This window comes from Macaca fascicularis, chromosome 9 (assembly GCF_037993035.2).
Source record: "Macaca fascicularis isolate 582-1 chromosome 9, T2T-MFA8v1.1".
In the NCBI taxonomy this organism is placed as follows: Eukaryota; Metazoa; Chordata; class Mammalia; order Primates; family Cercopithecidae; genus Macaca; species Macaca fascicularis.
Window position 1 is genome coordinate 23,750,737 of NC_088383.1, and position 17,129 is coordinate 23,767,865.

The window sequence follows — 17,129 nt, forward strand, 5'->3', positions numbered from 1 at the left end:
TGGACCCCGTGTGATGACAGTGAGGCCTCCTTATTCCATGTCCAGCAGGGATTTGTGGTATGAGTGTGTTCAGGGACAGTTATGAGTGGAAGTTGGGGAGAGACGTGGAAGGGCAGTTTTATGTGGCGTCTGTGCCATTACAGCCTCAGCTAGAAACTGCTTTTGCTGGGGCCCTCTGCGAGGAGTCAGTGGAAGGCAGTGACTTTGGGAGCTCTGATGGTAGTTGTGCTCTAAGGCTGCAGTCTGGGAGTGTTTCCCGAGATAGCAACAGGATGAGGACAGTCATGGCGGAGTGCATGTCCCACCGACTTAGACTATGATAATAATACTAGATAACACTTACATGCACTGACAAGGGGCCAGGCACTGTGCTAAGTGCTACTGATATATTAAATCATTTAATCCTATCTAACAGCCCTGTGAAGTAGGTACTATTATTATTTCCTTTACATCTGAGCTAACAGAGGCATAGAGAAGTTAAAATAAGGCAGTACTCAATTGAATTATGGGCTCTCCTAAATTTATCACAAGGATTATCTGTGTAACAATTCTATATTAGTATCACATTGAATGTTTAACCAAAAACAAAAAAGGAAAATTATAACCAAAAAAGGGAAGTTTTTTTTTTTATTTCTTATGTTTTATTCTATTTACATACCATGGAATCTGAGAAACAAAAATATTTTGTGGCCAGGCATGGTGGCTCACGCCTGTAATCCCAGCACTTTGGGAGGCTGAGGTGGGAGGATTGCTTGAGCCCAGGAGACTGAGGCTGCAGTGAGCCATGGTCACACCACTGCACCCCAGCCTGGGTGACAGAGTGAAACCCTGTCTCAAAACAAACACACACACAAAGCTTTGTAATACCTCTTATGCAACTCTTTATCTTAAAAGTAGGATAGATACCTCAAAGCATTCGTTTATTTGCCCAAAGTCATGCAGGTGGTTAGTAGTGGCACTGAGGGTAGAGCCCTGCACACAGGCATACCTGTCTAGCTTTAATTAGGCTGACAAAAATAGTATAAAATGTACTTTACAACAGTCAATATACTTATTTTTAAGCATTTTTGGCATTTCTAATAATCAAATTGAATGTAAGCAATCAAGATGTATTACTTGAAATAGGCTGGATAATTCTTACTTGCATTCTGTACAAGATTTATTAAAATCAGAATTTAAAAATACCCTCCCAGCAAAACACACACACACAAAGATTACTATTACATAATAAATGAATGTAGGACACAGTAACTCAACTCTTCTGATATGTGTTCTAGGCACATTTTGCACTTTTATGGTTATTGTTTCTAGTGTCTTAGAAGGAAGTACAGCTCAGGATTGAGGAATACAGCAGGCTACAGAATGTGTTGGGTTGGCCCCACCTAGGCAAGAAACCTGCCCCACCACTTGCTGTGTGGTTTTGAGCCTCAATTTCCTCATCTGTAAAATGAGATAATAATATTACCTGTCTCATAAGGGAGTGTTCAGTAGATACTGCCATTATCATTATTATTTTGAGACAGGGTCTCACTCCGTTGCCCAGGCTAGATTTCAGTGGCGTGATCTCAGCTTACTGCAACCTCTGCCTCCCAGGTTCTAGCGATTCTCCTGCCTCAGCCTCCCAAGTAGCTGGGATTACAGGTACAAGCTACCATACCTGGCCAATTTTTGTATTTTTAATAAGGTAGAGGTTTCACCATGTTGGCCAGGCTGGTCTTGAACTCCTGACCTCAAGTGATTCACCTGCCTCAGCCTTCCAAAATGCTGGGATTACAGTCATGAACCACCATACCCGGCCTATTATTATTATCAATAAACATCAATATTCTGTTTCTTCCTTTGTAGATGATGTTAAAAAATTGTTAAGGGAGTTAGATGTCATGAATTCTGTCATTGCCCAGCTCGCTCCAGAAGGTAACTTTGCATTCTATATCTGTTTTAAAAAATGGAACTGGTTTTTTTACAGTTGATCAAACTATATATTGAAAATCATTCATGAGCTATTGTGAAGTGTTATTAAAATCTCTCAAACCACAACTCAATTTTGAGTTTATAAAAAAGGTGAGCTATAAGCAAGATACAATTTGCAGAGCTTTGGTTTCCAAAGCATATTTTAAAGTAGTGACTGAATAATAAGCAGTTGGCATACTTGTGTTATTTATTTTTGATACACAGAAGAAGTAGTTATCCATGAGTTTGCTAGCCTTTGTCTAGCAAACATGTCTGCAGAGTACACCAGTAAAGTGCAAATATTTGAACATGGGGGATTAGAGCCACTCATCAGACTACTGAGTAGCCCAGACCCGGATGTAAAGAAGAATTCTATGGAATGCATTTACAACTTGGTGCAGGTAAGATTAATTTCTAAAAAGTGTTCTGACGAAAGCTGATTTTAGAATTTATTTTCCCATTAAAAATAGAAAAAAGCTTTTAAAAACTCACCAGTTTTACATCATTAGATCTTCTTTTTACTGGTATTTATCATTCAGAGAAAAAAAATAATGGAAGCTTAATGTAGATATCTTTCAATTTTCACATAAGTCATTGTTTCCTATGAAAAAGTATTTTGGAAATGTATTTCTATTTTTAAAGAATAGAATGGCATGCAAATAAAATGTACTTCTTTTGAAACAAGAAATCTAATATGCGGAACCTGGGCAGTTACTATTGATTGAACCCTGGTGGTCTAAGCACATCGGATGTAATATATACCCTATTCAATGTACTGAGATTTTGGTTTAGGCTTATTTGTTGCTAAAAATCTAATGATCTGAGTGTGCAGAACAGAATTCATTGTCCACAATAGCAAGACGCCACCTCACTGTGCTGTTTTCCTTTGTCATGGAAATAAACTGTCAACCTTCCCCTCCCCTACAGTCCTGTCCTTTGAACCCCCACCCCGGGAACACACACACACACACACACACACACACACACCCTAACGCCCACAGCAGGTCAGCTTCCTGATACTTTGAACAGCCTTCTCTGCTGCTTAGATTCCTTAACAATTATCATACACATTTGATGAACTTTAGATCACCGGAAATTGGAAAGACACAAATTTTAAATGGCCGTCAATAGAGTAAGAAATGAGGAGATACCAAAACGAGAGTGAAGAAGAGGATTAATGGAGAGGCAACGTATCCAGGCAGAGAGAGACAAACAGGCTCATGTCAAAAGGCAGCAAAAGCAAAATTCCTGGCCCAGCATGCAGTTGCCACTCCTCCTCCCTCCCTAAAAAAGACATCCTAAAGAGGAAGCTTAGTCCCTCTTTTCCCTTCTCCCATTACTTTGGCTTTACATCATTTGATTAAATATTCCTGTAAGCATATTTGTGTTTTAAATCCAAAGACTCCTTACAGCAATATTTCCCTATTGTTTTAATCAAGAAGAAATAAAAATAATTACCTCCACGGTTCTTAACAGCAGTACTGGCTTAAAAATGTGTATTAGTTTCCTCGGGCTGCTGTAACAAAGTACTACAAACTAGGTGGCTTAAAACTACAAACAGTCACAGTTCTGGAGGCCAGAAGTCCAAAATCAAGGTGTCAGTAGGACCACATCCCTGCTGAGACTACATAAGACCCTTCCTCTCCTCTTCCCATCTTCATGTAGTGGCCATCCATTGGTGGCATCCCTTGGCTTGTGGTTGCATTCCAGCAAGCTCTCCCTCTGTCATCTCTCTCTCCTAAGGACACTAATTGTACAAGGACACCACTAAAGGCCCACCTTACTCCAGGATGACCTCATCTTAACTAATTACATCTGCAATGACCCTGTTTTCAATAAGGTCACATTATGAGGTACTGGGGTTAGGACTGCAACACTTATTTTGGAGGGATACAATTCAATCCATGACAAAAAGCAACCTACAATTGTGTCTAAAGGAAGCTGAATATTAGTGATCAACTGAAGGATGGACAGGGGAAAGCTAAGCTACAATTGGAGTCTTTTCTGCCTTATAAATACATATAGTAAAATAGTAAAATATAAAAAATAGTGTAAATATAAAATAGTATATTTTATATATGTTTTGATTATTTATAAATGTTTTGATTAAAGGTGTCATGTCTTAAAAGAGTTTGGGAGCTTTTCATGGCTTCTTGGCTTGTTTTCTTAAGCTCCCCCAACCACCCACTTCTTCACTCACACAGAATCACAGACATACAAGCACAACAATTGTCTGGATTACAATGACCTCTTGATTGTGTAAATGTCTTAAATAAAGGTCATGTATCTGAATAAACCTGCTTTAAATTTGCATGCAGAGGGCCTGTCAACAGTACTGCATGCTAATAAGTATTTCATAAAGAATCCATTTGAATGAGATAATAAGGAATCAATGCCATATCATTGTATTAATTACTATTTGAAGCAGTGTATCCAAGTGTGAAAAGAATTTTATTATGCATAGATTTTATTATAATGCTGTTTAGAGTAATCAGAATTTGCTGTCTAATAAACAATAGATACTACAAAAGACATAGACCATGTATATTTTGTTGTAGACAATATCTACATATTACAGTTAAAATAAATTTTGGTGTTGTCAATGGAAAGATTTCTTATTTTTGTGAGTTATTTTGGAAGGGAATCTGGAGTAAAAGATGGGAAAATTGTAACTTATGTTCTTGTGTTAGAAAACAGAATTTCTCCATTCTTGAGAATGTATTTTGCTTAAAAAAAATATTGTTTTGATTATCTGTATTTTGCGGCAGGATTTTCAGTGTCGAACTACACTTCAAGAACTAAATGCAATACCTCCTATCTTAGAGCTCTTGAAGTCAGAATATCCAGTGATTCAGTTGTTGGCTCTCAAAACCTTAGGTGTTATTACAAATGATAAGGAGTCTCGAACAATGCTAAGAGACAATCAAGGATTGGACCATCTTATTAAGATCCTAGAAACTAAGGTATTTAGTTTCATTCATTTGACTCTCTATGAGGAAATGTATCTCTCCCAAATGTTTAAAATGAAATTTTATTATATTTAATGTGTATTAAGTGTAATGGATTAATTTGCTTATTGCTACATAAAGGTTATTGGCCTGTTTAAATCAGGGTAATTGTAGGGACCATTATAAACTAATTTTAAAAGCCTTCTGGTTTATCAAACTTAAGATTTTTAAATTCTTGTCTATGATCTTCCTCTTGATTTCCTAAAACCCCTAGGGTGAGTCTTTTAACCTTCATTATGGTTTTCTCTGGGATAAAGCAGAAGCATAATTTACCTTCTATATACATTTTAATAATATTGGAGTTAAATGTCCACAGTTGCTAATAAGCCCCTTAAGAATCAAACTTTAAGAATATCTGTGCCTTCTAGGATCTCTTGGTTACAAAAACTCATCTAGCAGTTTATTGAAAACCATTTAATTGACTTGAGTGGTCCAGATCGCTTCTGAATGTGTCTGGTGTCTTTAGCCACTAACTCCTTAGTGAAACAGTAATAAACAGATTTCAGATCCAGTATCCCTACTTTAATATTTAGTAAATTAAGTAAATTCTAATCACAGAAATCTGCTTGAAGTACCTCTTAGAGATTCCAGAGATAGGAACATATTGAAGGAGTACAATAGAGTAATAACTTTGTATTATGTTTCAAACTATCCAATTGTTAAATTTTTTCTAAAAAGCCAGAACTCAGTTTGACTATACAGCACTGGGAAAATGAAGTACAATATAAAAGAGCAGAGATGGCACAAGCATGTTCCCAGTCATGTGGACCTACCTGCCTTTGATTTGTGGATCCCATATGTGATCCCCTATAATTACATTTGTGATGCAAAATGCTAGTAACACTGTATAGCAAACATTTTATCCTGTTTAAAAGGGGAACTGAAACCAGAAATGTTACTTAATTTGCCTTATGTCACACAGGTAGAAAGTGACAAACCACAGGGTTTATCTGATATGCCACATATTCTCGCCTATCTGATATTTTACCTGTCTTTTTTTAATTAGGAAAAGGGATGGAAGCACCTACTAGGTGGCAGGCATTGTGATTTTATTAAATTTGTAATTCTTTGAGGAATGTGATGGTATTTTTATCTATGAAATGAAAGTATTGGTAATAATTGTATCATTACGTATATAATCATATATACCTATTATAGCATTAATCCTATTATACAGATAAGGAAAATGCTTCTCAAAGAGGTTGAATAACTTGCCTATGGTTAGAGCTAGGAAATATGTGAGAAGGATTTTTTAAGAACTGATGTGTATATATTCTAATGGGAAAAACTCAAAGAACACAAAAATATAGAGAGTGAAAAATAAAAATGCTCGTCCCCATCCTCACCTAAGAGTAGGTACAAGGCACAGGTGTCTGCTCCCATAATTTTTATTCAGCATTGTCCTGGAGGTTGGAACCAGGGCAATAAGGCCAAATAAATAAGTAACACAAAAGACTAACAAACTGGGGCCAGGCGCAGTGGCTCACACCTATAATCCCAGCACTTTGGGAGGCTGAGGTGGGCAGATCATGAGGTCAGGAGATCAAGACCATCTTGGCCAACATGGTGAAACCCCATCTCTACTAAAAACACAAAAATTAGCTGGGCATGGTGGCAAGTGCCTGTAATCCCAGTTACCTGGGAGGCTGAGGCAGAAGAATCGTTTGAACCAGGGAGTTGAAGGTTGCAGTGAGCCAAGATCGCACCACTGCACTCCAGCCTGGCAACTGAGCAAGACTCCATCTCACAAAAACAAACAAACAAAAAGACTAACAAACTGGAAAGGAAGAAGTAAAACTGTATTTATTCACAGATTGCATCTATATTTATTCAGATTGTATGACCACATGTACAGAAGATCCTAAGAAGACTACAGAAACTTACTAGAACTAATAAATAGATCTATCGAGGTCACAGGATGAAAGTTCAATACATAAAAATGTATCGTATTTCTATATGTGAGCAATGAACAAAACAGCAAAACAAAAAGTACAATTGGACTTATAATACATTCCTAAAATATAAACTACGTGGAGATAAATTTATCAAAATTTTTGCTAAATCTGTACACTAAAAAATATAAAACACTTTTTAAAAGGAACTAAAGAGATAATATATGTATATGGAATGAACACATATTAATATGTCAGTTTCTACTTAATTATCTTTTGCTTCGTTTTCAATTATCATAAAATGATTGATTTGGTTATATTTAAGCTTGCCATTTGTTTATTTGTCTGACCTGTTGCTTTATTCCACAGTTCCTCTCTTCCTGCCTTTTGTAGTGTTAGTTTTTTTTTTTTTTTTTTTTTTTTTGAGATGGAGTCTTGCTCTGTCACCTAGGCTGCAGTGCAGTGGCACGATCTTGGCTCACTGCAACTTCCACCTCCTGGGTTCAAGTGATTTTCCTACTCAGCCTCCCAAGTAGCTGGGATTACAGGCATGTGCCATTACACCCAGCTAATTTTTGTATTTTGGGTAGAAAGGGGGGTTTCACCGTGTTGGCCAGGCTGGTCTCAAACTCCTGACCTCAGGTGATCCTCCTGCCTTGGCTTCCCAAAGTGCTGGGACTACAGGCATGAGCCACTGCACCCAGCCCCTGTAGTGTTAATTTTTTTAGTGTTACATTGTAATTCTTCTCTTGGCTTTTTTGCTGTATTTGTTTGTTCTATTTTTAGTGGTTGCTGTAGTGATTACAATATGCAACTTAACTTTAACTTATAATAGTCTAGAGTTAATATTGAACTACTTGAAGTAAAATACTAGAACCTTTTAACAATATCTCTACTTTTCCTACTGTTAATATTGTTACATATTTTATGTCTGTGTCCATTATAAACCCAACCACACAATGTGATAATTGTTTTGAAGAGTCCCATATCATGTGTCCTCAAGATATTAAGGATTATACATTCATATGTGTTTGTCTAGTACTTATGCATATATTCATCTGTCCATCAATATTTAATATTTTATATTTACTCACATATTTATGATTTCTGATTTCATTTTTTCCTGTAGATCCACATTGTCATCAGGGTCATTTCCTTCTGGAGAACCTCATTTAGCATTTCTTATAGTGTGAATATAATGGCATGAATTCTGTCTTTTAAATTTATCTGGAAGTAGCTTCCTTTTGCCTTTAATTTTGAAAAGATATTTTTGCTTGATAAAAAATTCTTGGCTGCTAGTTTTTTCTTTTTAGCATTTTTAAATTTCTTCTGAATGCCAATATTTCTGATGAAAATTCAGCCATCAAGCTTAACTATCTTCCTGTACATGATGTGTCACTTTTCTTTGGCTGCTTTTAACACTTTGCTCTTTATCTTTGGCTTTCTGCATTTCTCTTCTGCATCGAAGTGATATAATTGTATCTCCTGCTTGGGGTGCTTGACCTTCTTAGATCTGTAAATTAGTGTTTTCTGCCAATCATGGAATTTTTCAGTCATTATGTATGCAAATATTTTTCCTATTCCTTCTTTCCCTCTGGAGCCCAATTACACATATGTTGTCTCGCTTGATATTTTACAAGACTCTAAAGCTTTGCATATTTTTCTTCAATTTTTTGGATTAAATAACATCTTTTGATCTCTATTCAATTTATCTGATTCTTTTGGCATCTCTAATCTGCTGTTTAGTCCATCTAGTGATTTTTTCTAGTTTTTGTACTTTTCAAGTCTTAAATTTCCATGTTTGAAGTGTCATTTCTCTATTGAGCTTTCCTCTGTGAACATATTTATCATAGCTGCTTTAAAGTCTTTAATTACTTAATCCACCAACATCTGGCCCTATCAGAGTAGATTTCTATTGACTGCCTTTTCTTCTGACTTTGAGTCACACTTTCCTGTTTCTTTTCTGCATGGTTAAGAATGAGCATTGTAGATAATACTTTCTAGTGATTCCAGATTCTGTTGTGCCCGTCTGAGGATTGTGGCTATTTTGCTCTAGTAGGTGGTGAACTACACACTTTGTCTCACTAGTGGTGCAGCTGGTATCTCTGCTCAGTTCTTATAGTTTCTGGTTGCTGCTGTTTTTAGCCTGACTCCATGGAGGTCTCCCCAGAGCTTCTACAGTTTGGCGGTCACCTGTGGCTCCTCTATCAGTCTCAGGCTCTGACCTCTAACACCTACGAACAGTAAGGTTTCAGCACTCCTCCAGACGAGCTGCACATGGATTGAGGAATGCACCATATTTAAAAGCAGTAAAGTAATAAATCTCACCTAGCACAGCTCCCTCTTCAAGGATAAGATACAATGTTTTGTAGTCCTTGCCTCTTTATTTTCACCAGGGTTCCTGGGATCTCTTCCATGCATGTGTAGTTTAGTGGTCAGTCAGGGGTCTGGGAATAGTTTATACTCAGATTTTGAGTTATACCATATATTAGAGTTCTCTAGAGAAATAGAACCAACATGATGCATGTATATTGTACATGTGCCTGTGTATATGGGTGTATTAGTCCATTTTTACACTGCTATAAAGAACCACCTGAGACTGGGTTATTTATAAAGAAAAGAGGTTTAATTGATTCACAGATCCTAGTGGCTGAGGAGGCCTCAGGAAACTTATAATCATAGCAGAAGGAGAAACAGGCTCATCTTACACGGCAGCAGATGAGCACGTGAAGGAGGAACTGTCAAACACGTATAAAACCATTAGATCTCATGAGAACTCACTGTCACGAGAACAGCATGGGGGAGCTGCCCCCATGATCCAATCACCTCCCATCAGGTCCCTCCCTTGACACATGGGGATTATGTTAGTTAATTTGCCTGGAGATCACAATTTGAGACGATATTTGGGTTAGGACACAGAGCCAAACCATGTCAGTGGGTGTGTGTTGGAGGGGGGGTGGGCGGGTAGTTGTTTTAAGGAATTGGCTCATGTGATTTTGGAGGCTTGGCAAGTCCCAAATCCACAGGTTAGACCAGTAGGCTGAAGACCCAGAGAAGTGTTGTAATTTGAGTCCAGGGGTGCTCTACTGGCAGGATTCCCTCTGTGGCCAGGTAGATCAGTCTTTTCCTATTAAGGCCTTCAGCTGATTAGATGAGGTCCACCCACATCATGGAGAGTAATCTGTTTTACTCAACGTCTGTTTTAAACATTAATTTCATATAAAAAGTACTTTCACAAACATCTAGGATAATATTTGGCCAAATAGTTGAGTACTGTGGCCCAGATAAAAATTCATCGCAAGTTTTCTCCTTGTCAATTTGGTACCCATATGCATCTTAAATCATAATCTTCAAATAAAGACAATGATGAGATCATACTTTTACCTAACATGATACAACTATCCTATACACAACCAAATATTTCCCAATGCTTACCCCAGAAGAAGACGCAAAATTCTTAGGTGATGTTTACCCTTCCTGGACCCACAAATCCTGGCTATGGGAGAAACGGCACCATATGGTAGACACTGATTCAGAGCATATACAGCATTCTGGAGAACCCTGCCCAAGCCCTGCAAGGTATTGCCAACTAGCTGGTGCTGGAACTGAGTCTTCAAAAGGCCATTCTATCAAGCCAGCTGCTTCAGGATGGTGGGCAACATGGTAAAACCAGTAAATTCCATGAACATTGGCCACAATGTATTTGCTGTGAAAGTGAGTTCCTTCCCTTCATGATGGTGGATTATCCTTCCGAATATTTCTCACTTTTGGGATTTCCCCTTTACATTTCTAGCTATTTAGGTAAAACTGCAGTTTTCTATAGCTGTGGGGATTCAGTAGATTTCCTCAGGCAAGACGGCCACACACTCGCAATACTTCTCTTACAGTCACAAATTATTTTGAAGTATATATTTTCATCAGCTTCTGTCTTGCTTTTAAAAAAATGTTTTCTCCAGATTTCAAAATTGTTTTTTGTGGAAGACTGTATGAGCAACTTCATTGGCTACCATTTCTGGAAGTTTCCTCCCTAGCATTACTTTTTATCCATAACACATTTTGGAGTAAGAGAAAGGAGAAAAGACAGGGCACATGGCCAAGAAGAGTGATGTTACTTTGATAAGCAGAACTCCTGTTCCCTGGGGCCTCTGTCACAACAAAATTCATTACATTGTGTTCTGACTGACTGTATTTCCTCTTGTAGTCAAATTTGGGAAATGTACCTTTCTTTTAGTACAACTTTCTAAAGTTGTATTTGCTTTTATTATTAGGAATTGAATGACCTTCATATAGAAGCACTTGCAGTGATAGCCAATTGCCTTGAAGACATGGATACTATGGTGCAGATTCAGCAGACAGGGGGTCTTAAAAAGCTCCTGTCATTTGCAGAAAACTCTACAATTCCTGATATTCAGAAGAATGCAGCAAAAGCCATTACTAAAGCAGCTTATGATCGTATGTCTCATTTTATTTTATTTTATTTATTTTGAGACAGGGTCTCGCTCTATTGCTCAGGCTGGAGAGCAGTGGCATGATCACAGCTCACTGCAGCCTCAAGCTCCCCAGGTTGCAAGTGATTCTGCCACCTCAGCCTTCCTAGTAGCTGGAACTACAGGCGTGCACCACCATGCCTGGCTAATTGTATTTTTTGTAGAGACATGGTTTCACTATGTTGCTCAGGCTACTCTAGAACTCCTGGGTTCAAGCAATCTGCCCACTTTGACTGAGTTACAAGCATGAGCCACCGCACCCTGCCATGTCTTATTTTATATAAACAAAGCATATATAATTCCTCTTGTCTCAATTTTGATTAGTACTAACAAACCCTAGAGTATTTGTCTGCTTTTAAAAAACCATTTGAGAATAGTGCTATATTTACTACTTAAGTCCAAACTCATCTCAGTTCCAATGAGTTAGAGATTTGTCAGGGATATGAAGAACTCAATATGATTTCATTATCCTATTTTTCAAAAAACAATTCATTTCTATATTAAGTCTTAAGCCTTTATTTTGCTTGAATTTGGAATTATACAGAATGTATGTATTGTTTGTGAACCTGAAAGCATTGAAGAAATCCCCATTCACAACGATATCTATAAAGTAATTTCCAAGTTTCAGCTGGAGTCTAGTAGCACCATGTTACATAGCTGTGAAAAACAATATGCTCATACTATATACATAATACAATTTGCATTTCAGTGACAAGTTGACATAAAACTGTAAAATATGAGAGATTAATTACATCACAAGTACAGAAGATGAAATTATAGTTTTAATTTATGTGTATTTGGAGTCTTTTATCTAATAAAAGATGTGATTTTATTTTTCCCCTTCTGCACCACTACTTTTATAAATGATGACAGCATTGACTATTTTAAGTGATTTATATCTAAACATATATACTCACATCTGTATATCTATCTATGTGTATACTATGGGAAACACTTCCTTTTCAGCACACACTGGATTTCTTCAAGGCAAAGCTTTAATGCAGTAAGCAAGATTTCACTGTCCAGTATGTAGTGTGCATAGAGGGGCCTCATGAGTTACAATATAAATGCCTATTTGAGAGACTGGTTATGAAATCAAGGTTTTTTAATATTGGCAAAAGTTGGTTTATCCAGTATTCTATCAAATGGAACTTAGGCATTATCATAGCTGGTCAGTTCTCTTTTCCTTCTATCCCAGTCCTTAGCTAATTGAGACCCAAAGAGAAGTAAAATGGGGAGACATGGACAAAGTCACACCTAAAATGTTTGCATATCACAGCATCTCTTTGGAGAGTATTTATATGTATCAAATGTGGCTGGGTCATTCTAAGTCTGTTCTTACTCATTTTGAGGTGGAAGTTTGACGATGCCTACCCATCATGTGCCATAGTACTGGAAAGTATGCTGGACAGAGTTCCTGGTACTAGAGTTCTAGTACTAGTTCCACTACTGGCGTTGTAATGACCTACTTAAGTGATTTTGGGTGAGCTACAACTTCTCCAGAACAATGTATATATTCATTTACTCATGATTTCTTATTGAGCCCTCACCCAGAACAGGAAAGTAAACAGGCAATCACAATGCAGTGTTCAAAGTGATTAATGATGGAAACACAGGATCACCCAGGAAGGCTCCTGGCACAGATCTGGATCAGAAAAATATTCCTGAAATCAGTGATTAACAAGCTAGGACCTAGAGTAAGTAAGATAAATTGTCTGGTCAAAGAAGGTTCAGACGGGATGGAGGATGAGAAGTGGTTCTGAGAAAGACCACTGTGTATAAAAGCCAGAGGAGGGACAACATGGTAAGTTCCAGAACCGAAAGCTTTCAGAATGGCTAATGACCAGAATGCCACAGAACACGGAACACTCAGGCTATGCATGTAGTGAGGAGCCCAGTGCTCACGGACATTATTAGCCCAGTTAAGGATTTTGGACTTTTTTTTAATGGAAACAAAGAGCCATTGAAGTTACTCAGAGAAGGGAGGGAACATCACAGATTTTCACTTAAGAGAACTCATGTTGCAAAGTGGAGAAGAGATTGGAAATGTTTAGCACCAGACACAGAAGACCAAAAGGGGGTTGCTGTAGTAACCTGGGTGAGATGTGAAGGTGCCCGGAAACAGAGATGTGGTGTTCGGGATTGGCTCGAGGCACTTTGCAAGGAGAACCACCGGCACATGTGTGAGTATTTTTGAATGACTATGTTAGTTGAAAAAGGAAGAAGGCTACACTAAGGATGAGGCCAGGTTTCTGGCTTAGACAGCTGCAAGTAAAATGGTGCCACTCACAGGAATGGAGAACCCAAGAAGTGGAGCGGTTTTGCTTGAAGAAAAGGAATCAATCCTATTCTTGTTTTTTAAATTGTGGTGAAATACAAATATGAAATTTACCATCTTCATCATTTTTAAGTGTAGAGTTCAGTGGCATTAAATGTATTCACATTTTTGTGGTGCTGTCCATCCATAGAAATCTTTTCATTTAGCAAAACTAAAAGTACACCAATTAAACAATAATTCCTACTCCTTCTTCATGCAGACTCCTGGCAATCACTATTCTTCGTCTCTATGAATTTGATGACTCTAGATCCCTCATATATGTGGAATCATACAGCATTTGTCCTTTTGCAAATGCACTGCACTTAGCATGATGTCCTCAAGGTTCATTCATGTTGTAGCATTTATCACAATTTCCTCCCTTAAGGCCGAAGAATATTCCATTGTCTGTAAAGACCACAAACAAAAGGTTGTTTATCCTTTCAACCCTGGATGGACAGTTGGTTGCATCTGCCTTTTGGTTAACATGAATAATGTTGCTAAGAATGTGGGTGTACAGATACCTCTTTGAGTCCCTGATTTCAATTCTTTTGGATATGTACCTAGAAGTGGAGTTACTGAGTCATATGGTAATTATATTTTTAGGTTTTTTTTTTTTTGGAGACAGTCTCACTCTGTCACCTAGGCTGGAGTGCAATGGTGTGATCTCAGCTCACTGCAACCTCCACCTCCTGGCTTCAAGCGATTCTCCTGCCTCAGTCTCCTGAGGAGCTGGGACTACAGGTGCACACCACCACACCTAGCTAATTTTTGTATTTGTAGTAGAGACATGGTTTCACCATGTGAGCCAAGCTGGTCTCGAACTCCTGACCTCAGGCAATCCACCTGCCTCAGCCTCCCAAAGTGCTAGGATTACAGGTGTGAGCCACCACACCTGTTTTCTATTTTTAATTTTTTTGAGAAACTGCCATATCTTTTTCTGTAGCAGCTGTACCATTTTATATTCCCATAACCAATGCACAAGAGTTCCAATTTCTCCACATCCTGGCCAACACTTGTTATTTTCTGTTTGTTGATAGTAGCCATTCTAATGGGTGTGAGGTGCTGTCTCATTGTGCTTTTTATTTGCATGTCCCTAATGATGAGCAACTTCGAGCATCTTTTTTGTGTGCTTATTGGCCACTTGCATATCTTCTTTGGAGATATCCAAGTCCTTCTCCCATTTTTTGATCGAGTTGTTTTCTTGATGCTGAGTTACACAAGTTCTTCATATATTCTGGATATTAACCCCTTATCAGATATTATTTGAAAATAGTTTCTCCCATTCTATGGGTTGCCTTTTCACTCTGTTGATTGTGTGCTTTGATGCACAAAAGTTTTAAATTGTGATGCAATCCAATGTATCTATTTCATTGCCTATGCTGTTTGCTGTTGGTGTCGTATCCAATAACTCATTACCAAATATCATAAAGCTTTTGCCCTATGTTTTCTTCTAGGAGTTTTGTAGTTGTGGCTCTTACATTTAGGTCTTGATACATTGAGTTTATTTTTATATAGGGTATAAAATTATGGTCCCAGTTCATCCTTTTTCATGTAGATATAAATTTTTCCTAGCATCATTTGTTGAAATTGGTTCTTTACTTGTAATACAAAGGAATTCAAGCAGATGGTCTTTAAATCCTTTCTGGCACTTAATGTTTTCTGATTCTACTTCCTTATGTTAGTTCTAAAATAACTACATTCCAGTTTCAAGTTGTGTCTCCTCAGTCTTTATGTTAGAATCTAATGACTAACTGTATTTACTTCATGTATGTCATCTGTGATTGTATTATGTTCCCTTCAAACATCACTCTTTCAGACCGAAGAATTCAGATCTTGTTTAATCTCTCTCCACACATGTCCTCAGGCCATCCTGGGATCATTCTCTTACCTCTTCTGGACTTCCTCTTGTTTATTATACCCTCCTTGAAATGTGTTGATAAGTATTATGAAAGCTATAAGTATGCACCATCATTTTATATTACTATAGATAGGTTAATTTATCATTATTTTCCATTTCAGTCTTATGCAGCAAGTATTTTAGTCTCTTAACCACATTAGCATATTGGGCCAATGCTTTGAGGGAAGGACCTGCAGGGAGCCCCCAGATCATCTTTCTCAGTCAGGACCCAGAGCTCAAAGTCCCTCATTTTAGTTTGTAGCATTTTGGAGCTGGGCATGGTGGCTCACACCTGTAATCCTAGCACTTTGGGGGTTTGAGGTGAGAAGATCACTTGACACCAGGAGTTCAAGACCAGCCTAGGCAACAGAGCAAGACCCCCCATCTCTACACAAAATTCTTAAAAAATGAGCCATGCATGGTGTTGTGCATCTGTAGTCCCAGCTACTTGGGAGGCTGAGGAAGGAAGATCACTTGAGCCCAGGGGTTTGAGGCTGCAGTGAGATGTGATCATGCTACTGCACTCCAGTCTGGGTAACTGAGCAAGACCCTTAATAATAGTAATAATAATAATAACAATACATCCTAACATTTTTCATTTATAGTTAAAAATGCAAACTTTGCTTTGGACTAGTATTGCATTTTCTTTGAGGCCTGGTATAGGATCAATTTGTACAAGTGTTCTATTAAATCTTGGAAAGGCATACTCTGCTTACTATTTAAATAAACATTTATCATATGCATGCTATATGCGAAGTGTTGTTCCAGAAGATAAGGATAAACAATGGATGCAATGAATAAATATTTTCTGAGTAGACAAAAAGATATATTTCCTGTAGAAAGCAGAGTTTGATTATCTTTTAGTTCAATTTTATAAATTATATTGTACAGTTTTATCCTTATTCTTTTTTTAGCTACATGATCTATCACAGATGAAGAGTAGTATGTTGGAAGTTTCCCACTATATTATTTTTATTTTCTCTTGTAATTTTCTCTTGTCGCCCAGGCTAGAGTGCGGTGTGGTGATCTTGGCTCACTGCAAGCTCTGCCTCCCGGGTTCTCGCCATTCTGCTGCTTCAGCCTCCCTAGTAGCTGGGACTACAGGCACCTGCCACCAAGCCCGGCTAATATTTTGTATTTTTAGTAGAGACGGGGTTTCACCATGTTAGCCAGGATGGTCTCGATCTCCTGACCTCATGATCCGCCCACCTCGGCCTCCCAAAGTGCTGGGATTACAGGTGTGAGCCATTGTGATCGGTCTTTGTCTTGTAATTTTATATTAAATAACTTTGCTTTATGTTTTATATCCACTACTGATTTTTTAATCTCACTTTTATTGCTCTTTAGCTTTTGATCCTAATTTGATATTAAGATTACCATGTATTATCAAACGTGGTCTTGGCAGAAAAAAAATTCTAGACACTCCTGATGGTTTTAAAAAAGACAAACAAAGGAACTACTTTCACAAGTATAATTACGGTTAAGGGAATAAGCAAGAGATGATGAGGTCCCCAGAGATTAGCAATATTGGGAAACCTTCACTACCACTAGGTCCAAAAGGCAAGGCAAAGAAATAGA

The 17,129-nt window shown here is 37.8% G+C and overlaps 1 protein-coding gene across 2 annotated transcripts in view; it reads left to right on the plus strand.

Moving 5' to 3' along the window:
- ARMC3 (armadillo repeat containing 3) overlaps window positions 1-17,129 on the plus strand; it is a 115,922-nt gene that overhangs the window by 33,400 nt on the left and 65,393 nt on the right. For both annotated transcript variants that reach the window (XM_005564794.5, XM_005564795.5), the window contains exons 5-8: window positions 1,846-1,914; window positions 2,176-2,351; window positions 4,719-4,913; window positions 11,119-11,302. In XM_005564794.5, the coding sequence (XP_005564851.1) occupies window positions 1,846-1,914; window positions 2,176-2,351; window positions 4,719-4,913; window positions 11,119-11,302 (624 nt within the window). The remainder of the gene's footprint in view (window positions 1-1,845; window positions 1,915-2,175; window positions 2,352-4,718; window positions 4,914-11,118; window positions 11,303-17,129) is intronic.